Source organism: Symsagittifera roscoffensis, chromosome 10 (assembly GCF_963678635.1).
Source record: "Symsagittifera roscoffensis chromosome 10, txSymRosc1.1, whole genome shotgun sequence".
In the NCBI taxonomy this organism is placed as follows: Eukaryota; Metazoa; Xenacoelomorpha; order Acoela; family Convolutidae; genus Symsagittifera; species Symsagittifera roscoffensis.
Window position 1 is genome coordinate 9,882,915 of NC_087071.1, and position 27,841 is coordinate 9,910,755.

At 32.8% G+C, this 27,841-nt stretch overlaps 1 protein-coding gene across 1 annotated transcript in view; it reads right to left on the minus strand.

Annotated features, from left to right (window-relative positions):
- LOC134854972 (neuronal acetylcholine receptor subunit alpha-7-like) overlaps positions 1–27,435 on the minus strand; it is a 39,697-nt gene extending 12,262 nt beyond the window's left edge. The window contains exons 1-3 of the mRNA XM_063871351.1: positions 27,152–27,435; positions 24,599–24,643; positions 23,975–24,084 (exon numbers count right to left, since the gene is read on the minus strand). Coding sequence (XP_063727421.1) covers positions 23,975–24,084; positions 24,599–24,643; positions 27,152–27,391 — 395 coding nt within the window. The 5' untranslated portion in view covers positions 27,392–27,435. The remainder of the gene's footprint in view (positions 1–23,974; positions 24,085–24,598; positions 24,644–27,151) is intronic.
- Positions 27,436–27,841: the final 406 nt, after the last annotated feature.

The window sequence follows — 27,841 nt, forward strand, 5'->3', positions numbered from 1 at the left end:
TGTAATTGTGTGCTTCCGATTGATGATTGTTGTTGTGGATTTAGTTTCCATTTAGTTTCGTAGGTTGCTGTGCTTAAATATGGTCTGGAGTCGTTAAATGACTTCGAGAGCAATTTAAACGTTTTTGTATTTGATTCATTCTAATACTCCATTGGATATATGATCCCTCACTCTACATAAAACAAAAATACATTTATTCTGTTCGCAGGATTTTTAAAATCGTTTGAAACAAAGCACGACCCGTGATCCCTGTTAAGAGATTTTGGAAATCGTCAAAGGCTACAATAAGCGATTAGAATAATAAAACCATGTTGAATTGACGTATTGTTAAACATTTTCACCGAAAAAATTTTCAGAATCGATCGATAAGATTAAGAATTTTTTTAAAAACGGAAAAATAAAACAGTTTTTGTCGCGTATATCCTGTTTGCTATTAGAATTGTCTTTTTATAGTTTTTCAATGCGTTTTTTACACCTTCTAATGAATGTAAGAGAACAATCCTATCTTTATCTAATTGATTTTTTCTACCGTGCATAAAAGTGTTATTTTTCTGACCGATGGGATGTTCCCGGTTCCTGTGAAGAAGCTTTGAAAAAAATTTGGGCAAGTTTATAAATCCTTCAGACTGTATATTCAAGTTGAAAGATTCTGGAACATTCCCGATATTGATTGGTTGTAGACATCTCTTTTGTGCTTTTTAAATTTTCAGTTTGGTGAATTGTCATTACCCAGATTGTTTTCTCATTACACGGAGTTATAAAGAATGGAGTGTCCTGATTCATCCATCAATTGGGTTGAACTTGAACCACAAATTTCAGTATAATACTGATAATGTTGCCAGTAAAGCCACAATAAAGAGCGCGAAATTTATCGTCTACTGGCTTTGTGGGATTCGATAATTTATTAGAATATATTGGATAACGATTTAGTGGGTTTAAATTGCAACCATTTTTAATTCAAAAACTGACTTGACTTGCTAAGTCCACTGGTATGTCCATATTTACAATTGCATCGTTCCCTAATCCATGTTTCTGTGCATTTTTTTTTCCAGGCGAATCTCGTCGTAAAATGTTTCAAATCTGCCGCCAATAGTTCCGATTAGAAATATGAACGTTTCTGACTTTTGACAACTCCTACTATACTATTTACGGCCGGTTTTTTTGACTTCAACTGACAAAACCGTCCAAACCTTTCTTTTATAAATATACATAACATACAAAATATCTTGGCTGAAAAACGTTAAGGTGACATTTGTGAAGGAGTTTTTATAAAGGACATTTATCAAGGGTTTTTTTTCTATAAATACTATGTGAGTTTGGTCGATGCAATTGTTCTACTGGTTCTATTTTATGCTTTGACCAAAAAAAAACAAAAATTCTCCAAGCGTTCAAATCGGTTCATTGCGCCAGTATAAAGGTTGGTGATACCACTGGTATTCAACTTCACTAAGTAGTGCTAATATAATGTAGCAGAAAAAAAGTGACATAGGAGTGTACCTTTTTTCTTCAACAAAAAAAGTGTCATGAAGTCCAGTTGGTTTGGAATAAACAAACAATATGTACCGTCTGAACAATATTTTATGTTTTTTTTTGCCTGAGAGCAATTCTACAAATTATATTTTAAAAAAATAATGAAAGTGTTTGGACGTCTAAAATGACCCCTGCATGTGAGTACACAATAAATTGAAAAAATCTTGTAATCAATCGGGTCGCAAGGTTCGTTGTGTTCGAGTGGAATAGTTAAATTGTCTTTTAGTCTTTTTGTCTTCCAACTTCACTATTTTTGCAAGATTTTACAGATGCCTTTTTGCTGTTGTGTTGTATTTTAGTTTTTTTTTTGTTTTTTTTTCTTTTTATCTTTTCCGCAAAAAGTCAGGTGCCACAAATAGTCCTGGGAACCTCGGAAAGGGTCGAGTGATGCATCTTATTAAAAGCTTTTTAGTCATGATTTGAATGACTTAGAGAAACTAACAAAAATTGTCCCAATATCGACAACAACTGGTTTGAAATTCGAGATTTGGTCTAACTTCGAGCCAGATACGCAATCGAGTCAGCTCGTTGTTTGAAAATTTACTTTTAAAAAACTTTAGGACAAAAAATGATGTTAATCTGAAAACAAAAACTATTTTGTGGTTTTTTTAATTAACTTTCGATCCGCAAAAAAAAAGAATTTCCCAAAAAAAACTAGAATTATTGTGCAAAACTTTGTTTTGAAACTTTTTAATTTTTTCATTCATTTTGTGAAGACAAATGTTGCTGATCATGACTAAATCACTAACTTTCTACGTGATCGTTATGTTCTCGAATCCCACCAACCACTAAGAAGGACACTAATTTGAAGGAAAATAGAATAAAAGTTCTTTTTTTTAATGATTGTGGTCGGAACAATCTTTGCTACTTGCACAGCAACCGGCCATCCTTATTACCATTTACTACTGTTTTTTTCCTAAATTCATTTCACTTGAAAGAACAATTGGGGTTGTGATTGCGAACAAAATCTGAAAGCAAAATGTTCTCGTTTTATCTAGAGACCTCAATAGCTTTGAATGAATGGTGTTGTTACTACTCGTATATGATGGTTATGATTAAGATTATGGTTATCATGATTTTGATTGCCATTATTATGAGCCTTATGATTTTCTGTTACTGTAACTTTTACAGCGATCTTTTAAATCTTAACAAAGCTACTATGCATATTATGATTATTAAGATTATTAAGATTATGACAATGATAATGACCATGACTATGATGACGATTATAATGATTATCAACATTAGTATTCAGATAAACATTAATATAAATAATTCTGTAGCAATGAATTTTATGATTATGATTTAAATTAGTTTATTAATCGACTTCTGTTCGAGGTAGTTTTTCAGTAACTAAAAATTTGGTGAAAAACATTATAGAAAAATTTTTGATGAGGAAAAATATTTTTGTTTTTTGCAGAGCATTTTTTCGAAGTCCATTTGAGCGCGGAATAATGATCAGCGACGTTACAGGTATGGATTATGAGTTCAATGATTTGTAAATAGTCACGCAAGAGAATTCCGTTTGGTATATAACTGCTAGCAAAATCATGTTTTGGCGAATAATGTAAAGTTCTCGAGAAAATATGAGAAAAATGAAAAATAACAAAAAGAAAGACACACCTGAAGCTAACTGCTTTTGCTGGTTTTTGCACTCTAATCTAGTTTTCAACCTTAATGTTCGAGTGCATACGTTTTTATTTTACAAAACAGATGTATTCATAAATATTCTTATGTTCATCCTATATTCTTGTGATCAGGTATTAGTTACAAAATAATTTTTTTTCGCCTAGAATTTTTGGAGAAGGATTTTTTTATTTAAATTTTTGTACCAGAATTAGTTTATGCCATAATCAGCCTTAACTACAAGCAAACATACAAGACTCGAAGTAACAAAAATTTGAAAAATTTAAAAAAACGTTTGTAAAATTGTTTTTTTTTTACTTTTTGCATTGCAAAAAATGTTGAACTCTGCGAGCAACAAAAATCCAAGTTCAACGAGCAACAAAAATTCAAAGTGTGCGATTGATTCAAAATGGAAAAACAAAATATATTCTGACTCAAATTGCTATGAATTCAAAGACAATGGATGCGAAGTTGAGCCCGAAGTTCTATAAGAAAAATTAACCGAACTTTCGAGTTATGAACGAATTGTGGCCATAGAAATGTGGAAAGAGCCTTTGACTACGGTGCAACTTACAGCAAATGTATTCTACCTTGCTTTTATTGTTTTTCAAACAGATCAATGGTGGTGGTCTATTGAAAAGAAATCAGAAGGAATTGCTGTACAGAGAAGCCAAAATTATGGCAGCCTTCTTAAAATGTAACGAGAAAAAAGTCGATCCCAAGGAAATGCCAGCATAAGTTGCATCAAACGTTTTAGGCCAGAATTCCCATTTTGCAACTGTTCGACTTTTGTTGGTACTTGTTGCTGTAACTCACACAAAAATATAATGTATTCATTAAAAATTGCACAAATTTTGCAAATCGCTTCTATGATTTAGTTTATTGTCCGAATGATATTTGTAATTAGTCTTATAGTAAAAGTTAGCTTAAACTCTAGATGATGAAAAAATTTTCAATTTATATTCAAGTTTTAATATTTAACTTTTAAAATAATTTTAATAATTTTTTAGAATTTATCAAATGATGTTGTTTTGGTTTCTGTTAAGTGCAAAGTGATGTATTTTTCATAAAGCAAAGTTTTAATTACACCAAATGGCATGCCTTAATTGAATTTTGAACGATTTTTTAGACCAGGTAGATCTCCGCTTCCCGGGCTGAATTCTAGAGACCGCAAGTGCTAATTATACCAGTTCATAGTTTGAGTCTATGAACAATTCTAGCCATACAATTTTCATACATTTTTGCTACTATGGTGTAATTGAATGTTTTAACATATGGTTTTTGTTTTGGCAGAAAACTCGGCTCTTTTCATTAAGAAAACAAATCAATCAATTAAAAATTTTGGCAAGAAAAAGCTTATCATACTAGTACCATAAAACTATTTTGAAAATGGCCTCAAATTTTTCGTTGTAAATTTTAAGCGCAAATGAATTTTGGGCTCGAATAAACTTTTTTGAACTTTTTTTTGCGTGCAAAATATATTTTTTTGTGTGTGCTTAACGTAGTCTTCTATGCACAAATTTTGATTTTTTTTGGTTTCTGTGAAAAAAATTTTTTCAAAAACGCTCAAAAATCCGAACACTTTTGTTTTGCGTATTTGGTCAATGCACGATTAATTAAACTTTCAAACACAAAAAGTTAGCATTTTAGAAAAAATCTCGCCAAAAATAAGAAGTTTACAACTTTCGGTAGTTTGGTTTGTGTATCGGTGTATCAAAAATTCTTCCAAGTTATTGCGAACTTTTTTTCAACCGCAAATTGACTTTTGTACTAAAAAAAACATTTTGCAAAAAAAAACTTTTTGCAAGCAAAATTTAATTTTTTGAGTGCATAACGTAGTTCTGGAAACGCAAAAATGATTTTTGTTTCTCTGATTTTTTCTTTTTCAAAAACGATTAAAGTATTATCATGGCTCGAACAATGTCTGATTATTTAAAAACTCAATCTTTGAGAATAATCATCTCTGAAAAATTTTACTATTTGTGCAAGAAAAATCTGATACAAGTCAGGTTGTTTCCAATGCATTGTAAATGCGAGACAATCAATTTTTTGGTGACTCTAGTGTTGACTAAACCATAGTTTTAGTCACTTGTGTTCGGTTCCGAACACATTGCAAAAATTTTTAAAATCAGTTTTTTTTTGGTTTATGGATTCACCAATTCACCCGGGTTGACCAAAAATGCTAGTCATCAATTTCCAGTTATGAAAAATTACTAATTATAGACCTTTCAAGCAATTTTCTGTAAGTATGGAATTGCATGAAAAGGGTATGATTCGCATTTTTCAATATATGAAAGTTGTATGAATAGCATTTTTGGTCAACCCGGGTGAATTGGTGAACCGAAACAGTTCAACTTATAAGTTAGATTTTAGACAACCCAGCTCCATCGACGCGCCGACCCCACAAATCCGGCTTCTGAAAATGAGAAAGAACGCCAGAGTCAATAGCCTCATAAAAATAATCGATCTTCACCTGATTTTTGGTGAGTTCATTCAGTAGTTCCGACGTGTTCCTTCAAACTAATTGGCCATGGATAAGTTTCAGTTTCTCTTCTTTCTTTGTCGGGTCTTTTTTTTTTATTTTCATGCTTTTTTGGTCTGACCAGTACAAAAATGATTTTGCTTAATTTGACCTGCTTAGATTTATGTAGTTAAATAATTTGACGATGGACTACACAAAAATTAGCTAATTTTTGGAAGCGATTGGTTTTCCCTCCGCGTTTAAACTTTCCGGGTCGAGGTCCCAGACTCTATTCCAGATTTTCGCGACTAAAACAAGACATTTCCAAATTTTGACGAAAAACTATTGGCATGTCCAGACTTTCCAGACCAAAATTAGGCATGCCCAGAGGCTCGCGACCAAGATTTGCCATTTCCAAACTTTCGCGATCAAAAATCTCAGGCGTGACTTTTGCGACCAAAGCGGATACGGCGCGACCGGCGCGATCGATCTCAACCATTTCCAGACTTTCCTGACCGAGATGGAGACGGTGCGACTTTACAGACCAAGGTGGAGACGGCGCGACTTTTCAGACCATGGCGGACATGGCGCGAATTTTCAGACCATGGCAGAGACAGCGCAAAATTCCAGACCGAGGCGGAGACGGCGCGACCAAAAAACAATTCTTCGCGACCATGGTGGATGCGGCGCGACTTTCCAGACCAAGGTGGAGATAATGCGATTTCCCAGCCCCAGGCGGAGAGCCTACTTTAAGGTCTAAGGAGTAGTGTTCGCATTTAGAAAAAATTGTGAAACTTTCGAAAAAAGTTTTAAAATTGTTTTTTATTTTTGCAAAAATCATCCCGCCACAAGCTATGAAAAGCACAAATAAATACATTTAGCATTTGGAAAAAATTAAATAGATCAATTAGCATGCCTCAAATTAATTTGGAAAGATTTTTAAGACGGATTAAATCTCCGCGTATGCGTTAATAACTTAAGATATATCGCCCCCCGTAACCAGCAATGTTCTAATTCAGATCAAAATTTTAGATCTGAAATATATATATATATATATATATATATATATATATATATATATATATATATATATATATATATATATATATAGTGAAATGTTAAAATAACGCTCCGATGCTTTAAGAATGGAATATTTCATATCAAATATGAGATCTGAAGCTTTGATTTTTTTGGTTATATAAGATTTGAACAAATCGTTTTCAGATCATATTTTGGATCTGAAATTGTTTTTCTTGTTTATTTCAAAACTGCAAAAATCAGTGTTCTGACATAATGTTTTGTGTTTTTGTTGTTTTTTTAAGGCTTTTGCTAGCTGTTAGCAGGTACTCAGCAAAATCTCCAATCGGTTTGATAGGTTCATCAACCGCTTTTGAAAACTTCTCAATGCAGTGAAAAAGAAATTTGCTTTGAAAAAAAAACAACTTTTTTTATAAATTATTGGGAAGTTTTTTACCGCTAATTAATTTTAAAAAATTGTCAAACAATAAAACAAGAAAACTGAAGTGTTTGCTCGAAATGCTTCCATTTCACCAAATACTTTCTCAGGCTCATTTTCAGATCTAAAACTTTGGTTTTCAAGGTCGTTTAAGGCGTGAGAATTTTTATTCAGATTTGAACTTGAGATATGAAATTTTTCAAATGTTTATTCGAAATAAAAAGTCTCAGTTCTGAGAATCAACTTATTTAAGATAGAAATAATTTGAGATCTTTTAAAGAAAACCCACTGGGTACAGGGTGTTAATTATCCCAAATTGGGAATCTTTAAACCCCCATAAATTTTCAAAAAATCTAATAACAGGGGAAAATTTCAAATAAATTTAAGCTCAGGAACCAAAAAGTCAAAATTTTTCTGGAGAAAAACACCATCCCCAAAACTATTTAGTACTACAGTCTCTTCTTAAAAGTTGAGGTACAAATTGCACACGTGGATGCTTCAATTGTGCACAACGGTTTTGAGACCCAAACGAAAAAATTAATCAAAAAATTTTATCGTATTTTCAAAAAAATCACGACGAATTTTTCAGCACTGATTTTGCTAGATTGAAAAGAAACAGAAAAAATGGTCGCTTAAAACGGAAAAATAAACCTTTTTTGTTTCATTTCATTGTAGCAAAATCAATTCAAATAAAAAGTGTGCTCAAATAACGTCTGATGAATCGGCAATCAACATAGCTGCTTGAATGATGCAAAATTGGACGGTCGCACAATTAAAAGAACGACAAACAAATTTCATCAACACATTCTTAGACTTGCCCATCAAAACACCTCTGAGTAACACTTAAAAGTTAACGTAGACTGATCAGAGCAAGAAAAGGCTATTCGGTTTTTGACACAGATGAAACTGCACTTTGCTAACACAAGTGAGAAAACGGCAAAAAGTTAATCTAAAAACGCAAACAAAATCCAAAACTATTTTTACATAATTAGATGAATGAAAATCTTTGAAAAAAAACACATATTTCATTGTTTGGCAGCAAATGATGCTCAAGCTGGAATTGTAATTAAAAGAGGATCGGTTAAGCGCTTATTTTTTGGTTTTTTAATATTTTCTATGCCAGCTTCCCAAAAAAGAAAGAATTATGATTTCTGGTCCGACGTCTTTTTAACTTTTCAATACGCTGAGGTACAAAGAATTCCGCAATACGACAACTCGCAACAATAGACAACTCGCAACAGAGGAAAACTGGCATTGAAAGACAACTCGCAAAGTTTTTACTGTCACAGTCGCGCCAACTTGCTGCGAGCTTGCCAACAGGGCTGAGGATTTAAACGAATTTCAGAGAAGCGGCGACTCGCTCGCTGCGCGCCTACCAGCGACTTTATCATCAAAAATTTATATTTTTAAATTTATTTATAGACTTAGCGACTGGTCGCTTTCCTTAATTTTTGCGAGTTGTCGCTGTACAAAAAAATCCAAACGCATTATCGTAGCATAGAAATTTTTGATACCGATTCATCGATGATTTTAGTTTTTTTCTTTCACCTTAAGGAGACTTAGTTCTGATAACGTCTAAGATTTATTTTTTTTTGTGGATATCAATGAATCATCTAAACATTGCAGCTCAACTGGGAAAAACTTTAGGAGATTAAGAAAAATGACAGAGAAAATATTTGCATCTGCCTTAGAATACCAAAATTGGAAAAACTTTGCAGTTGAGTAAAATTCTATGAATCTCTTCGCCGCGCTTGAGATTTCATGAAAATGCAAAAAACTTAAAATTTACGAATTTGCCAAAAAAAATTTTGCGAAATTTAAACCAAAAGAAATTAGGAATGACAATTATTTCTATGAGCAACAACTGAATGAAAAATTCAAAAGTGTTTATCCGAATATCTGAGTCAATCATGACAGCTCAAAACTAGACTGGTAAAAACTATCCGAACTCTATCCGATTTCTTTTTGTCAACTCAGTCAGTGAAGTTGAGGAAGAAGTTGATAAAGAAGTTAATATAGTTTTTTCTTGCAAAATACCCTACCGACAAATCACGATGTCGATGTGATATTTGTTGCCAGAAAAAAAAGTAAATAAACAAATGATGAGTTCTTTTTAACTCTATCGTCTTTACCGAATGAAAAGTGGATAGACTTTTATCATACGATTAACAAAAAAATGAAAACAAAAATCATTATCTGTTGCAATTAATTGAATCTTATTTCGTTCCAAATTAGAAAAAAGGAGGAAAAAAGTTCCTTAATGAGTCTTTAAAAACTGTTGTTGTATCATTCAACTCTATAAAATATGAAAATTGTATGATATGTATTTTTCCATTAACAAGAAATATAATTTATTTTTCTAAATTTAATTTCTGAAAATTTTTTGGCCAAGTTTACTCAAAGTACCAACGGTTGGACGGTTTTGCATTTGCAATCTTTAGAAAACGAGCTGAATGGTCTTAGAGCTGTCTTTCAAAAACGATATAACGGAAGTAACAAACTTTTAAATTGAACAAGGCATACATAGACATGCCATACAAAAAGAATATGAGTTTTCAGCGTTTTTGAAAAAAGAAAAGGAAAAAATCCAACACCAGTGTAACCAGGACTACGTTATACACACAAAAACTTAAAGTTTGCAAGCAAAAATATGTTTTCGGAAAATGTTTGTTTGAGTACAAAACTCGATTTGCGGTTGAAAAAAAAATGTTTGGGGCAATTTCAAAATTTCTTGTCATTTATAATGGGAATTGTATGAAATGCGTTTTTTTTATTCAAAAACAAAAACCTCGGTTTTGCGTCACCAGACTGTTTTATTAGAATCAATTAGACGCAGATATTAGTTTATATTTTTTTTCAACCACTTTGCGAAATTGTACCAAAATTGTATGACAAGCATTTTTCCATACATTTGATGTATGGTTTTGTATGATAAGCATTTTCGATGTATGGAGGTCAACCCAGAACAAACCAATTCTTTTTTTACTATCTTTAGTCGTCCTACAAGAGGACTAATCAGTAGTATACTTTTAATTTAAGCTTTAACATTTTGAAATAAATAGCAAAGAAACGAAAGTTACTAAAAGAAAGTAATAGTTTCAAGTATATAAGCTTCGTTTTATATCTGTTTCAACAAGTTTTAGTCACAGAGCAGGACCAGGATAAAGGGAGGGGGCGCCCACCCCGTGCCTTAGGTATTCGACCAACTCACCACCAAAAGGGTCACACTTTGGTACTATTTTACGACAACCATTTTGGGTCGACGCACTCTGAAATTAATCTAAATGCGCCTTGGGTGCAAATTTAAACCAAGTTTGAGAGAGTGTGCGCCAAAGACTCTAATTTTTTTGGTCAAAACCTTCCAAAATCTGCTAAAATCAGTTTTCTTGGCCTTCGTTCTTACAATACTTCAAGTGCGGCGCACGAAATATTGTCAGAATGGGGTCTCCAGAGTGTAGCGCGCAAAACTCATTTATTCATTAAACAGGTGTTATATTTTCGAAGCACAGTTGCACACTAACAGAAATCGGAACAGGTCAAAACAAGTAGTCATTTAGTATTCGTGTTTTATGATTCAGATCTAGATTGATTTTATATATTAAATACTTTTTCACTGAGTTGTGTTATTAACATGTTAAACTTAGTATTACAGTTTCTCTGGCCTAGATCTTCTCTCTACTTAGCTGATATCTCAGATAGCTGAAAATTTAACAATAAAACTGTAAGTCATTGATTTAACTTCAAACAATTTTTTAAAGAACATTAACAGTTATGTTTATATCCGTAATAAATTTAGTGGCTGGAAAAACTCAATGAGACGAAATTTTGAAAACTGTTCGAAAAATGTGGCGATGACAGAGACAATTAAACACCCAGAGAAAGGAAAACTACAGCACTGAAACGTACAAATGCATATCGGAACTTTGATATTTGGCTCACAATTTTTCTGCCATGGGACATTCTAAGTTTCCAAATTAATAGAAAAAAACCGAATTTTTGTTTGCAATTACCCGCAGTGAGACACCATAAAAAACATAAATTATTTTGAATTTTATTGTGGTCAAAATTTTTGTAACTTTATTCGATTGTAATTGCACTTAGGGACCACGCAATCGATTATTCAATCCATTATTTTTTGAGAAATTAACTTGTTTTTAATACATTAAAAATCCATTATTATTATTATTATATATATGTATATGTATAGAATTTATTTTATAGTTTGTAGAGGTTGTAATTCACCATTATTTATAGAGACTATAATGGATTATAATTTATAAATATATATTTCAATTTTTCAGCAAAACTTGCTGTTTTTTCTGCTTTATTCACAGCCTGCTAGATGTCCAAATCTTCTAACATTTATTTAATGTTTGCAAAACTCTCACACTTTCATCAACTTTTCAATTTTAACACTCAAATTGAGCATGCTCAAATTTACACCCATCCCACCACATTGATTGGCACAGCTGCTCCCACGCACACCTACCCCACACACAGCTTTATCAACCCAATTAACCTCAACCCCCATCAATCCCACTAATCCTCATCCTCACCGACCCTCGACCCTCAACCCCCCCCCCCCCCCCCCCCACCGCCTATCCCCTACATACCCTACTCCCATACACACACATACCTCCCTGTAAAATTTAGTGGAGGGCGTAAAGGTCTGAAAAGGGTATGGGGATTAAAAGTGTAAGAGTGTGCGGATGGGCTTAGAGTATTTTTCGCGCATGTTGAGGGTAAACACAAGAAAGGAAAAATGAAGCAAAGAGGACCGATGGGAGTTAGTGTGAAACATTTAGGGGGAGGAACAGAAAAAAGAAAAAAGTAGAAAACAAAGCAACTTTTTACTCTAGCCAAGAGCAAAAATACAATTAGTGATCGCAAAGTTCAAGCTTTGAATAAAAATTTTTGAGGTTTTGAAAAATCCAGGCTCTTACTCATTAAAATTTTTGGCTGTTTTCCACTCCCCCTCCCCAACATTTAAATCCAGTTTGAAAATCCTATTCAACCTTGTCTTAATGTAATGAGTAATTGCAACGTTAACAAACTAACTATTGTGAACACAATTGTTCTTCTTTCTTTCATCGTAAAAACACGCATTCAGCCATAATGACAAGTAAAACAACTGAAAAAATGAAAATTTGAATTGTGGGGGGAAAGTGAAAAATATACAAATCTATTAAAATCCTTTATATCTATCATTATTCAATTATATAAGCCATTATTGTCAATTATAATGGATTAAAGTTATCTCCACTCTGTTTGATTTACAATTGGATATTAATCCATTAAAATAGACATTTTTAGATTTTTATTCATGTAGAGAACGAAAATCCTTGATTTTTTCCCGTTTCCCAAACTCCTCGGAAAATTACTAAAAAAAGCTGTTCAAAAGTTCTTCTAACGGCGTTTTGCATGTCAAAAAGTTGCAACAATTTGTTCACCTGATTGAGCTGACATGAAAAGTTAATTGAAAAAGACGTTCACTTACTGATTTTCCAAAACAATCAAATAGGGGAGGGACTAGAAAAGAGCCAATTCATGGTAATCGATTATTATCTACAAAACCTCAAATTGGTTAAGCTCCTTTTTTTCTCAAACAATATCTAGGAAATCAAACCTACCAGAAAAATTCTATCAAAATAAATGACATGGTTGCAGTTTGAGTTAACAAAATATCAAATGCTGAAAAGAATTGTTTATGAAATGATAATGATAATCTGATCAATTGGTTATATCGATACTACAAACAGGAATTTTTTAAACTCGGATTGTTTTGTGGAAAAGTTAGGAACAGAGAAAAATGTTAAATAAGTTAGAGAAAAATTCCCGTACTGAAATTTCATGGATAAGTGATCAACTATATTGTTTTTTCATTGTTCGTCTCTATAAAAGTTAAAAATAATTGAATAAAAATAAACTATAACTTAGTTTTGCATGTGACATCGTCAAAACCCAATTGCAACGATTATAGGCAATTAAAATGGATTATAATCATCTATAACAGATGACAATTGTTATGGATGATCATCAATTTTTATGAACATTTTTCTGAAATTTTCAAGCAAAACGCAATATATTCAACACATACCACTTGCTTTTGACTTGATGCACATTACAGATGAAACGAGATTTGACTTAGCTTTCAAAATCTTCATCGTGTTTATATATTTTTTCTTTCACATGTTTTCTCATAAATTGTTAGTTTCTCGTTTTTTGGTTGTCTTTGTTTTCTCTACCTAATTCTCCTTTGTACCTCCTGTTTTTCTCCTTTGCCGTCACTCCAGTCTACGCTTCCCCACGTTTGGGATCTGGGGGTGGGGGGATGGGGTAAACATGAGGGGGAGTTATTCAGTTGTGGGGGTTGATGAACATGGGGAAAGAATATACTGAGGGAAGGGGCGAACGTGCGAACGTGGCGAAAGTGAGTGGTAAAGAGTTTCAAAAGGTGCTACCCACAAGGAGTTTTCCATGGATAATAATCAATTATCATAGTTTTTCATGGTCTGTCCCATAAAATTCTTTAATACGTTGGTTATTTTGGATTAATTATCAATTATGAAGGATTTTAATATATTTTAATAGTTCATAACAGATTATAATAAATTATAGTAGACTTTTATGAGTCAGAGCCTGAATTTTCTGAGACTTCGAAAGTAAATATTTGAAAACTGAATTTTTGCTATTGTTTAATTGTGTTTTGCAATTGACGACATCCCCTCTTCCTGAATACTTGTCACTAACTCCCACTATTCTTACTTCAGTTACCACGACCTCCCCTCCCCGCCACTTACCCTTTACTTAAGTTTACCGTAAAAATACGTGAAAAAGGCCGTTTACTCCCCCCTACCCCCACACACACCTTTAACCACCCTGCAGACTCTTATGCCGCCTCCAGAAAATTTTTTTGCAGGGGTAGGTATATGTGGGGTAGGCGGGGGCGAGGGGTGATAAGCAGGGGATGGTGAGCTTCCTTTTGCAGAAAAATTGGCAACATTTATCGTTTATAGGGATTATCTATTATAATTGGGATCTGGGGATCTGGGGAAATTCTATTATAATCTATAATAATCAAACCTACCAGAAAAATTCTATCAAAATAAATGACATGGTTGCAGTTTGAGTTAACAAAATATCAAATGCTGAAAAGAATTGTTTATGAAATGATAATGATAATCTGATCAATTGGTTATATCGATACTACAAACAGGAATTTTTTAAACTCGGATTGTTTTGTGGAAAAGTTAGGAACAGAGAAAAATGTTAAATAAGTTAGAGAAAAATTCCCGTACTGAAATTTCATGGATAAGTGATCAACTATATTGTTTTTTCATTGTTCGTCTCTATAAAAGTTAAAAATAATTGAATAAAAATAAACTATAACTTAGTTTTGCATGTGACATCGTCAAAACCCAATTGCAACGATTATAGGCAATTAAAATGGATTATAATCATCTATAACAGATGACAATTGTTATGGATGATCATCAATTTTTATGAACATTTTTCTGAAATTTTCAAGCAAAACGCAATATATTCAACACATACCACTTGCTTTTGACTTGATGCACATTACAGATGAAACGAGATTTGACTTAGCTTTCAAAATCTTCATCGTGTTTATATATTTTTTCTTTCACATGTTTTCTCATAAATTGTTAGTTTCTCGTTTTTTGGTTGTCTTTGTTTTCTCTACCTAATTCTCCTTTGTACCTCCTGTTTTTCTCCTTTGCCGTCACTCCAGTCTACGCTTCCCCACGTTTGGGATCTGGGGGTGGGGGGATGGGGTAAACATGAGGGGGAGTTATTCAGTTGTGGGGGTTGATGAACATGGGGAAAGAATATACTGAGGGAAGGGGCGAACGTGCGAACGTGGCGAAAGTGAGTGGTAAAGAGTTTCAAAAGGTGCTACCCACAAGGAGTTTTCCATGGATAATAATCAATTATCATAGTTTTTCATGGTCTGTCCCATAAAATTCTTTAATACGTTGGTTATTTTGGATTAATTATCAATTATGAAGGATTTTAATATATTTTAATAGTTCATAACAGATTATAATAAATTATAGTAGACTTTTATGAGTCAGAGCCTGAATTTTCTGAGACTTCGAAAGTAAATATTTGAAAACTGAATTTTTGCTATTGTTTAATTGTGTTTTGCAATTGACGACATCCCCTCTTCCTGAATACTTGTCACTAACTCCCACTATTCTTACTTCAGTTACCACGACCTCCCCTCCCCGCCACTTACCCTTTACTTAAGTTTACCGTAAAAATACGTGAAAAAGGCCGTTTACTCCCCCCTACCCCCACACACACCTTTAACCACCCTGCAGACTCTTATGCCGCCTCCAGAAAAAAAAATTGCAGGGGTAGGTATATGTGGGGTAGGCGGGGGCGAGGGGTGATAAGCAGGGGATGGTGAGCTTCCTTTTGCAGAAAAATTGGCAACATTTATCGTTTATAGGGATTATCTATTATAATTGGGATCTGGGGATCTGGGGAAATTCTATTATAATCTATTATATTAGGTTATAATGGATAATGATCAATTGTGTGGTCCCTAGTGTAAATAATATCGATTATAATGGCATCATTTTTTAACCATGAAAAATGGTTGTAACCAATTTTTATCCATGGAATTCCACTGCGGTTATAAAATTGAGTCTTGAATTCGAGTAGGCCGTGGTCATAGCAGAAATGGTTGAAAGTTTTTCAAACAATTTTGAAAAAATATATAGAGATTATATCCGTTATAATCAATCATAATTGATTTTAAATGGCTTCTAACCCATTTATATTGTATTTTATTGGTTACGAATATTGCAGAAATAATCGATTATATTGCCAATAAAATCTACATTGTGGTCTGAACTTGCAACAATAATGGATTATAAGGTAAATATTTTACACATTTTTTTTCATTATAATCAATTTTGATTCTTGAAACGATGGGGGCTGAAGCCTATTTGCTCAATGACTCAATCGTTTTCATCACCATATATTTTTTTTTGTTTCCATTTCTTTCCAAGTTTTTGGATATTGGATAATTTATCTGCTGTTAATAAAGATGTTGAGCTTGTGAAAGAAAACCCAAATATTTACAGCTTTTAACAAATTTATCGGACAGCGTTTTAATTATTTGAAAGAATTCTGACTTTGAGACAGTGAAATGGTGTTAAAACTACAATCGAACTTCCAAAACTGCATTTGAACTGGCAAAAGAGCAACGCAAAATGATTGTGCTTTTCGGAGAACTCAATTTTTTGCCTTATTTCAAGAGCTTAATTGAGAAAACGTTTTCACCAACAACTTTCTACCGATCAATTTTTTAGAGCAAAAAAGAACAACAGAAATCATACGCGAACTTTGAAGGAAGTATTTCGATTTAATTTAAATTTGAATGCTGGAATTTTTGCAGAAATTTAAATCGTTGTCCGATAAATATTTATTAAAAGCTACATTAACCGAAATTGTAGCAGAAAGAATTAATCAAAAACAGCAACCTGCCAATTTTCAACACTCTTGGGATCAAAAATTGGATTTTTTGTAAAGTTGAGTTATACTTTCTGTCTGAAAAATTTGCCTTTTCATGCAAAATTTTTCTGAAATAGATAATTTTTTCTTTTTAATTATTTCTGTCTGCTGCAACTTTTTGCATTTCTTTATAGCTTTTAGGACAACGTCTAACATTTTTGAAACTATTCTGACCTTCAAATGAAACGTATTAGGAATTTATCTGAAACTTCTTTGGCTATATTCCTATTCCAACAAAGGTTGACATACATTCGAGCAACAGTGAAGTTTAATTGCATAATCACTCCACTTGATCTCTAGATAGCTTTTCTGGTAAAAAATTCCAATTTTTGGTCAAAATCTTCGGGTTTTGAATGGAGATGTTATCGGATTTAATTTTGCTAGTATTCCGGAACCTGAAATGTTTTTACTACTTTTTTCAGGATTCCGGAACCGGATTCCGGAATTCGTTTTTGATGTCGATGAGTAACTGCATAATGCATAGATTTACGTTGGCTAGCCGTTATTCATTGTGCTTTATGCGTCAACGTCATTTCCGTTGAGCCATTTTTGCACTGATAACATTCTAATTTTGATTTTTTTTTAAAAACGGATTCCAAAACCGGAAATAACTATGAAGTTTACCGGAACCCTGACTCCGGAATCCGGTACATTTCTAGTTTTGAACAACTTATAAAATATAACTTAAAATAACAAAGAATTTGAGCTTAGTAGAAAATTCAAATATTTATTATAAAACTGGCCTAGGTTTTTTTTACGATTGCATAATAGCTTGAAATCACTTTGATCATCCTTTTAGGGTCTGTTCTAAAAAAACGCAATAAATGGTTTTCAAAATTTACAAAAAAAACCAAATTTTTTTCAAAACTTGTGCAGCACCAACTGACCATGCAACCAGATAAAAATTTTTTTTTGCAGTAAGGCAATGTCATTTTATTCCACATGCGACGGAATTGAAGACACGGTTTGGAACTGCAACCTCTACTTTGACCTGAGTTGTGACGAATCGAAAGAAGCCGGACGTGAAATGACGCCCGCTCAGTTAGAACAGATTCTGCGAACACGAGTGAACGAAGAGCGAGTTTTGAAAGTGGAAATGTGGAAACAACCTTGGACTAAAGGGCTCTTTCACTTCTTAGTTTATAAACCCTACCCCCGCATCAGAATATTGCCTCCCCCATAATGCAACAAGGAACACCAAATATTACAGTAAATAAACCAAGTAACAAGGAATGTTCCGAAAACAAAAATTTAAATTTGAATTTTTATTTTTTTATTTAATTTTTTTTAAATTCTAATCATCATTTAGTGTTTTTAGTGAATGACGATCTAGTGTCAACTTAAGTTAACTTTGCAAAAATTGAGCGATTATTTTTGCTGCTGAATAATTGAGCGATTATTTTTGCTGCTGAATAATTGAGTTTGGGATGATCTGAACAGAAATAATGAAGAGCTGTTTTTTTCTTTACTACGGTAATAGGATCAGGCGAGAATGTGAGCTTAGGTCCGGGGGTGGTCTTCTCAAAAATAATTTCAAAGAGGGTACTCTGTCTGGTTGTCACGCTATCTATTTTTGGTCCGATGGGTTTGTGAAACTTCTTAGTCTAATACCAATCTTAATCTTACTCTTATATTTTCTAGATTCAATAGATCTGGAGATACACTGGTTTATGGCGGAGTTAGAGGACAGAAGCAAGCAACTGATTTCAAACTTTATTATCGTTTCTCTCATCCACTAGGTCTTCAGGCTAACAAACTAGAGTAAGATTTAGTCATGGATCATGATTGGTTAGTTAAAAATACTCTACAGAGAAATGAAATAAAAATGAAGTAACTAGTTTCAAACTGGTTCCACCCTTCCGGGGTCTAGAGAAGTGAAGTTTCAAAGTTCTGAGTCATTTAAATGGGAGTGTTTTCTGAGTTTGTGAGAGAGTCAGTTGTAGTGTCTGCCAAACACATATGATGACGAGGAGTTACCCTGAAACCAGAGAGATTGAAGTGCTGCGCAGAAAGGTAATGGTTGGGAGTCGACTTCAGAGTTCAGAGTGCGACTACCTGCAAGATGAAAGGTTGAGTTTTTTCAGAGAAGTTTCAAGTGAAAAAGGACACGTATAATAGAGTTTGACATCGAGTTTGCTATCGTTCTGCTTCAATGGATTCATTCTCTTTGTTTGACAACTCCATACTATAAATGCAGGGAAGATTGAGGCTGCGGCAAGCAAACCAATAAATTTTCCATTCCGAAGTTCGAATGTCGTCTCGTGATGTTTTCTTTTTTGCTGCTGAAGATACCCTCGGAATTCGTTCAAATATTTCAGTGTTTCTTTCCAAATTTTTTGTTTACAAATTTAGTGTTTTCAGTTTAAGTTATGAATTAGTTAATTGTTTTTGTAGAAGCTTTATCTTAGTTTGATTATTTTCAAGAGTTGCTCACAAAAGCAGTAGGCAATGTGTCTAAACGTGATGTAGCGCGGTTGATGAGGCTTGCTATAAAGCAGGCTCAGGACGTCCTACTGGTGGGTTAGGTCAGTCGAATCGTTGCAGTATACCTGAGATGGTTTATTGAGTAAAGGGTTTTACTGATCATAACCTTTTCTTGCTATATACCTGGTATTTTGTCATTTATGTTTTGTAGTTGTGTCCACATTTTTAAAATGGATTTCTGTGATAAGTTTCAATAGGGTGCATCCTAAAGTTGTATGTGTTCCTAATTAAAATCGGGTTTTGGCTTCAAATCATATATTATCCAGTTTGATCTGGTTTCGGAATAGTGGAACTTTTTTTCACACACTAGTAGTGAGTTGGTAGTGCGGTGGTGTTAAATAAGCTGCGTTGGTTGTTTAGGCTTCATTCCAACCAGATTGAACGAAAATTTCAAAGCTGTAAAAACTCTTTATAGTTGTTAACAGCATTTCGCAAAATGGAGAATTATTTTTTTATTATAAATTGTCGAGCAAAATTTTACAAAAATTTCTTTTATTCAAAAAAGCGGCAAGTGGAGGGACAAGTTGGAGACAAGTAGAAATTTCACCCGCGAAAAATTTAGCTTTACTATAATTTATGACTAAAATGTATGACTTAATGTATTGTTTTATAACACTATAGCATTAGAAATATCAAAAATACTGCTGAGTTATAGATTTCATTGAACATAATTCAAAATACAGCAATCGATTGGCACTCTTCGAACGAATGATGAAAAATTGTTTTTTTTCCGCATCTATGATGAAATTTGTTGCAACATTTTAATAATAAATGATGAGTAATTTTTTTTGTACTTAGTTTTAAAGTCATACTTACGAAAGGATTTTGGAGAAACCATTGGTAAAAACGTTTGCGATAGAAGGTGATTTTAAAATGAGTTTGACTAGTGTGCGATTGATGTTTTTTGTTCTACTGAATTTAAATCTATTTTTTTGGGTGTTCAAAAACTTCAGGTTAATTAAATTTTATCAAAGCGGCTAAAATAGCGTTCGCAAGCTTTTGTGTTTTAGAATGCCTGATCAATGACGTGATCTGTATGGTGGAGGTCAAATATGTGTTCTGTCTTGTGGAAAAAAGTTGATGTAATTTGTGGGTTAGCTTCGGTATCAGTGTTGTGTGGTGCGTCTTCAAGTATCTGTTAAAATTGTGATCTTAATAAGCGACAGGGAAATGATTAGATTTCCTTGAAGTGAAGTGATTGAGTATTTGTGATAAAATTATTGATTTCTTCGAGATGAATTGTGGAAGTTAGTTGTCAAATCTTGTTGGCATGTAGACTTTCATCGTCATACTTTTTCATGGGAATAACAATGGGGTTAGTAATTTTTAAAAGCTAAGACACGGAAGAGTGTGTATTAAGCTCTTTTTGTTAACAGGAAAGTCGCGTTGGCTTTTAGTTTTTTTTATTGTTGAAGCTATTTTGTAGGAAGCATGGGATGGAGTGAAGTAAAAACTCATGCGTGTTTTTGTGCGGTGTTAGGTCGTTTTCATTGTAGTCTATGTATCGATTTGCGGCTGACTAAATGTCTAGCTATGTTTAATTGCTGTCAACGTTTGTTTAGAACGCTTGCAGCTCTGTGGAGGATGACTGCTAGAGAAGATATTTGATTCAGAAGCGGATTGAGTTGATCGGTGAATTGATAGTTAATCGGTTGTTGTTAATCGGTTGTTGTTTAAAATTATCTGAACCATGCTCAACTTGATCGTCAGTAATAGGGCTGGGAGTATCTTTAAGGGGGTTCGAAAGTGGTGATAAAAGTGGGGTAGCTTTAGTGTAGTAAGAACTAGAATTGGATGAAAGGGTAACGACAAGGGCTTGGGAAATGATAGAAGGAAATGGTGGTGCAGAAAAAAAGTACTTTTCCTTGTGATCGATCACTATTTGGATGTATGACAAATCGTAGAATAGAGTCATCCTCAAAATTGTTGTCGGATTCCTGAATAATATTTTTGTGAAGTGTAATTACTGTTAACTTATAATATTTGGTGAGTCTTTCGGAATGAGCTCAATTATTTATTGGAATGGTTTTTCGCTGTAGGTTTTTTCTTCTTCTTATACTTCTTATGGATGATGTTGTTTTTACTTCCGTGTCAGAAAAATCTTTGTCCTCTATTTTTTTGTTTTATGTGTTGTTTTTGGTTTTTTGGGTTGTTGAAGTACACGTATCCTTGTAGCAACTGATTTTGGAATTGCTGTCCGTTTTCTTTAAAAACAATTTTTCGGAATTTGTTTTTTTTTGTAAATAAAACTTTTTTGTTTTGACTATTTTTTCGACGTTATAATACAAAATCTGTGTTTATGAGGTGTTACTACAACAAGGTCGTAACGGAATTTTTTATTGAGACAACTGTGGACAATTACTGTTTGCTTGTTTGCTATAATTGGTTTTGCTTTAAGTGCTAGGATGAAAGATGGATGCAAAAGCCAATTGTAAGTTATTCTAATTTTTTTACTTGTTCCTTATTCTTTTGTGATTGTTTTCCTAAATCCTTGAGTTGCATGTTTGTGGTGACAAGACGCATTGGGGAGAGAGAAGATTGTTCCTTTTGAATGATGTAAACTACACTCGGTTGGGTGGCTTTCTCGGCATTCAAAGATTATTTATTTTATCTAAAATTGGATCGATAATAGATCGACGGTTGCAGAATAGTAAAATTAGTCCATAGCGTCCAAGTATAATTAGAAGTATTATAGTTCGTTAAAAATATTTTTGTTAGTTTTTATTTCAAGGTGTGTTCTAAGCTTCTACATCAAACAAGATGTAGGGATCAACTAAAGGACGAGCAACCAAAGTTCTTCACTGTTTAGCTTAATTTAAATGGTGAGTTTCGACAAGAAAAATTGTCAATTAACCCTGGGTAATAGAAAAGGTTGAGAGCGAATCGACACCATAGGCTATTAGAGACTTAGTTAAAAAGATGAGTTGATTTGATAGGTTGGAGTTTAAAAGATTAAGAAAAATTTGACGATCTAGTACTAAAACAAATTTAAATTTTTTTCATAATTAAAGTATCAAGGAGGAGCATTGATGATTTGATCCTTTAAAAGACTATAAAAGCAACATGAATTTTGAAAAGCAACATAATCAATGAGAATACTTTATGATCTTGTTAATTGAATAAGTTTACTTTTTTTAAATTAAAGACTCAGGAAGAAGCCTTGATGATCTTGCAGTTTATGTTAAGTTATTCTTCAAAATAGAAAGATAAATTTAATAACAAATTTATTAGAAAAGGTTATTTATTATCTTTTTTTGAATATTTATAGAAACCATTGAACCTTGATGAACATTGACAATTAGATTTTAACTATTTTCTTTCTTGTTTTGGTTTTTTTTTGGATTTAGTGAATAAATCAAAAAAAAATTTGTTTAGGAAGTTCACTGCAGAGTTAAAACTTTGAGTTAAAATAACTTAAAATTTTTATGTTTAAAGTTTTGAATTTTTCCTTAATTTTTTACTCAAATTTATCAGGCTTTTTTTTGAATTTTATGGCTGAGTTTGTTTTAGTTAAGCTAGTATTGTTCGATTCGACTGCACAAACAATTATTGGTCATTTGTTTGTCGTTTTTGCTTATTTTTCACTTTGAGAAGCAGATTTAGTTTTCGTTACTCTGTGATGGAAGTTCGTCTTGAATGTTGGTTCGGCTTTATTAGATTTATTGATACGTGGAAATAAGCAAAATTTTATCTTTTTCTCTTGATTTGTTTACTGATTGCTAAAACTAAGTTAGTTGTGAGTCTGATCGAGACTCGTTGGTCGCACCAGATGAGTTCAGATCCGGGTGACCTTCTCAGATAGTAATTTCGGATAGGGTACATCGTCTGTTTGTAACGATATCTATTTGAAATTTATATCTTAATTGGAAAGAGCCCATACAACAGTACAAATTACCAAACACGTATTTTATCATGCTTTTCTTGTATTTCAAACCGATGAATGGTTCTGGAGCATTGAAAAAAACTCTGATGGGATTACACTTCAGAGGGGGAACAAATTAAACAGCGTCACTGATCAATATCGAGGAAAGCCGCGGTTAAAAGGGATTTCCGGCAGAAAATGCGTGAAACGATTGACTATAACGTCGAATTGCTTAACTATTTTGGATATTTTGTCATGGTCGCGGATCGAACGCGAGCTGTCTGAAAAATTCAACGTGTTGCTCAACAATAGCCAAATTTTTGCGGATCGCTTCTATGACAGCGCTGAAAAATTTCAAGAAACTTGTAAGCTTTAAAGAATATTCGATGTATTGCTTAACAATTCCCAACTTTTTGCCGATGGTTTCTTTGATAACACCGAAATGTTTAAAAAAAAATTGATGATTTTCAGAGAATAAAAAATGAATGAAATAACTTAGCGCTTCTGTCAATTTTTGTTGCATGATTCGATTGAAAATTTACTCTGTTTTTGCATACTTTCTGAAAAAACTCTTTTAAACTGTTAGTATCCTTTGTTCATGCTTTTGAATATAAATTAATCATTATATATTGTTTTGTAAATTTTGATGTGTAAAAATATGATTTAGTTGAATTCCAAAAACAATTCCCTTTGTTCAAATCATAAATAATTTAGCCTTGGCATTTTGCGCCGATGCAAATTTCATTACCTAGTGTACCTTTGACAATTAATTTTTTCTTGTATCTTGTGCTAAACAGTTTAAAGAAAAAATTTTCCGAAACTTTTCAAACTATCATCTCCCCTTGAGGTACCTAGTAGCGACTTGCCCCCCCCCCCATAAAGAAATAAGTCAATGGTTCAGCATATGTAAAGTTTGTACATTATAACGAATCCCCTCCCCCCACTTTTGGAAAGGGGAAAATAGTTAAACAGATTGGCGGTTATTACAACTACTGGTATTGGTGGTTATTACCTGTTGGTTATTACGATGTCTGGTACCCACACCTCTGTCTCCTTCATCCGGATCTCAGTGATGTTGCAGAAGTCCAGCGGGTCCCACTTCAGATTGGGGTCAATCCAGGACTAGAACAGAACAATCTTCTAGAACTTTCGGGAATTTTATGCTAAAATTTGGTGTTTTTAACCAAAAAATTCATTTTAAACGCTATTTTTTTCAATAGTTTATTTACTATTCTGTTTATTTTGTTGCATAAAACCACTGTGTTCATAAGTTTGAAAAGTAAGACTATTATTCAATTTCGAATTAGTGTATCTCGTTTCTTGATTTACTTGTTGAAAGATTTGTAAAAAATGACCTAGTTATAAACAAAAAAAACAATATTATTCTAGAAATATAAACGTTTAGAGTAAAATACATACTGAAGCAAGGGCAAATATCTTTGAAAAGAAAAAAGTATCAAGTTCGTATGCCAACTTCTCCTACGCCTTCGTCGCTATATGATACAAGGATGAGAACCGCACATCATTAGATCACGCGTTTAACTATAATAACACGAAAAACAACTAAGACGTTGGAAAAACTGAAAAGTGAGGGTGGGGGGGGGGGGGGTGGGGTTGGAAAACTATGAAGATTTACCGATCGTTCCCAGAGAAGCAGTGAGAGGACTTGATGTTTCTCATCCTGAAACAATCCAAATTCTGGGTTATGCATTGACTTCTAAAACTACACGTTATAAATTCCCCGAAGTATTCTATGAAATTTGTAAAAAATATTCCGGGAAATAAAATTTGAATTTGTGATCAGGGTGAGGTTCTAGGATTTTGTCAATGGACTTTCAAAATATTTTCGAGAATATTGTCGACTTTTTTTTAAGAAAAAAAAATTTCGGAAATTTTTATCCCAACTGGCGTATTTCGGGGAGCGCGTTTTTTGAAGACTTTTATACTTACAGTTTTTTTCTACATTTTTGTATTAGCCAGTTTTACTCTCACAGACCGAAAATGCTTGTCATACAATTCTAAAAACTAAGTCTAAAAATTATTGGTCACAGAAACTTCATACATTTTGATGAAATGATGTCATCGAATTATCAAAGAACTTTTTCTTTTTTCGGCATAAAAGTCGATGTTTCGTCATTAATAAAAAAGAAGACTGTTTTCTATGAAAAAAGAACGCTTACAATTTCTTTATTTGGAAATTGTATGACAACCATTTTTTTGATCAAGACAAAAAAATTTTTTTCAAGTAGTTTTGAAAATTCCCGCCCCAGAAAAGTTTTTTTTGTTCAACCACAAAACGAACTTTGTAAAAAAACGTTTGCAAAAATTATTGCCAATTTGGAGCAGTATGATACTTTCATTATATCAGTTTTGTCAGACAACACTAAGACATCTCTGCTCGTTTCTTTTGGATTTTGAATGCAAGTTCGTCTAACTTTTGGTGACTCTAGTTTCGAGTAAAACAAATCTTTGTTACTTGCGGATTAAAACAACCTGAAATATTTGATCAGAAGTTAAATGAAGTAAACGTTTTTTTGTTTAAGAAAAAACCTAGACATACAATTTCAAATGTGAAAAATCGCCTAATGTTGAACCTTTTGAGCAAAAGGGATTTGCATGGAAAACGTATGTCTTGCACTTTCGGACAAGCTGGGAAGCCGGTGAAGGATGATTTTAAAATGCTCAAATTTTTTAACCATGTCAAACTCATGTTGCTTTTTCCTCAAATTTTGAATAATGGCAAACAACGGTAGCCCTGATAATCTGCTTATATTACCTATATATATTCGATATAAAGTAAAAGAAACTTTTAAATGGTAAAAGTTTTCTGTTTATGAAAAAACTTAGACCTACAATTTCAATATGTGAAAACTCACTTAATCATAAATCTCTTGAGCAAAAAAAATTGCATGGAAAACGTATGTTTACCATTTTTCCATTATAAAAAAATAATAGCAAACAACGGTACCCTTAATAATCTGCTTATATTACCCAAATATTTCATATAAAATAAAAGAAACTTTAGCAAATTCAACAAGCGATTATCTCTCTATGCGAAAGATACAATTATTGAATTCAATTTGAAAAAAATACCGTTAAAAATTTTCAACGTTTTTTGACAATCGCAAAAGACTGTTTGAACAAAAATAAAGTGTCGTTGTAATTAAATAAAATTAAAACAGTTGTCTTCGCTGAAAGAAATGAGAAGAACAGCGAGTCAACTATTTTGAACTATGAAATTTTTTAGCGGAAGTTATAAAAATTTTGTATAAAATTACTCGAAGTGAAATTACTCTGAAAAAAATAACAACAGATAAATAATTCAAACATCAAAATAAGCAGGTAAGAGCACAAAATTTAGCGATCAATTTTAGAAAACACCACAATAAGTTTCGACGGTTACTTGAAATTGGAATTTCTACAACTGTCTCACAAAGCTTTTTCTTATTTTTTTGAACTGCTGTGAATAAAAACACAAAAAAACTAACATTTCTCTCAAAGTTTTTGGAGAATACGTTTTCCTTATCTTTTCATATAATTTTTTAAAATGTTTTCATTCCAATTAAAATTTTTCAAATTTCTGAGATATATTTTTTTTTCATATCAATTGTTTACAAAACTGAGTAAGAATTATACCGGTGGTACTATACCACCATATGCAATAGCTTTTCTTGTTCTTTTTACTGCCCAACGACGTCTGTAAAAAGTCATCGTTTGTCTAATGACATTATCCTAGACTGGGTTTTTTAAAGATGATTACTTATTTTAAAAAATAATTTGATGAATGTGGACCTCTACTGGAAACCCTTAATTACTATCAATTTTAACTTTATTCTTATGTTACTCCGCATTTTTGTACTGAACCGTCGAAACACAGCTGGTTGGGCATTGAGCAAACTCGAGCACTTCTTTTTGTCGAGAAAATTTTTGCAGGTTCGAAACATACGCAAAATTGGTCGAGGCGGTTGGAACATAAAGTAAGCCCCTCAACTCGGGAAAATTTGAGTGTTCTGTAATCAATTGTTACCATTTTTCTGAACTAATAAAAATCAATTTTAATAGTTTATAAACACAACAGTATGTTTCTTGTGCAATAGACGTTCATCGTTCTTGTCTTCAAAAATTTCTACGCGTTTTTGAAAAAATTTCTCACAAGTAAATTTGAAAAAATGCGAAATTTCGTTCTTACCACTCTAAAAAGTTGTCGCAATGCCACATCATAGTAAATAACCACTGGATCATCTGGATCGATAGCCGGCTGGTTTAGAAGACTGTATTTTTCCCTTAATTTCTGACCAAGAGTGAATCTGATTTCACCTTCGTTGCAGTTTGAGTCAATTGTCTCTTCGTTACCAACATTTATATTGATTAATATAATCGTCGTGATAATTAATGAAAATAATAGATGGCCAAAGATTAAGGATTGCATAATTAGATAGTTTCAATTTAATTGAAAATCGTTTTCGGTATCAAAATAACGTTCGTCGCAGAAGATTCATTTTGAAATATTTGGAAGGACTATTTCTATTCACAGTTTTTTTATCTGATTGAATTTACCTCGAACAGAATCGAATTATTTTGAACTGAACAGAAACTGAAATTTATTTTATTTTTATAAGACGTTAAAACGCAGGAAAAATTTAATTCTGTTTGTAAGAAAAATATATATTTTTTGTTTTGAAAAAAAAAATTTATTTCGAAAAAGCTCTCTTCAAAAAAATTGTACCGAGGTATTTATATCCAAGTTTTATGCGAAGAAAAAATTTCACAATAAGTTGACATAAGTCAAGTTTAAAAGTAGAGGGGCAGAGCGGAGCAGGGTAAAATTTGGGCAATGTAACTGGCTAAGTGCTGAGGGACATCGCTCTTAATTTTATGA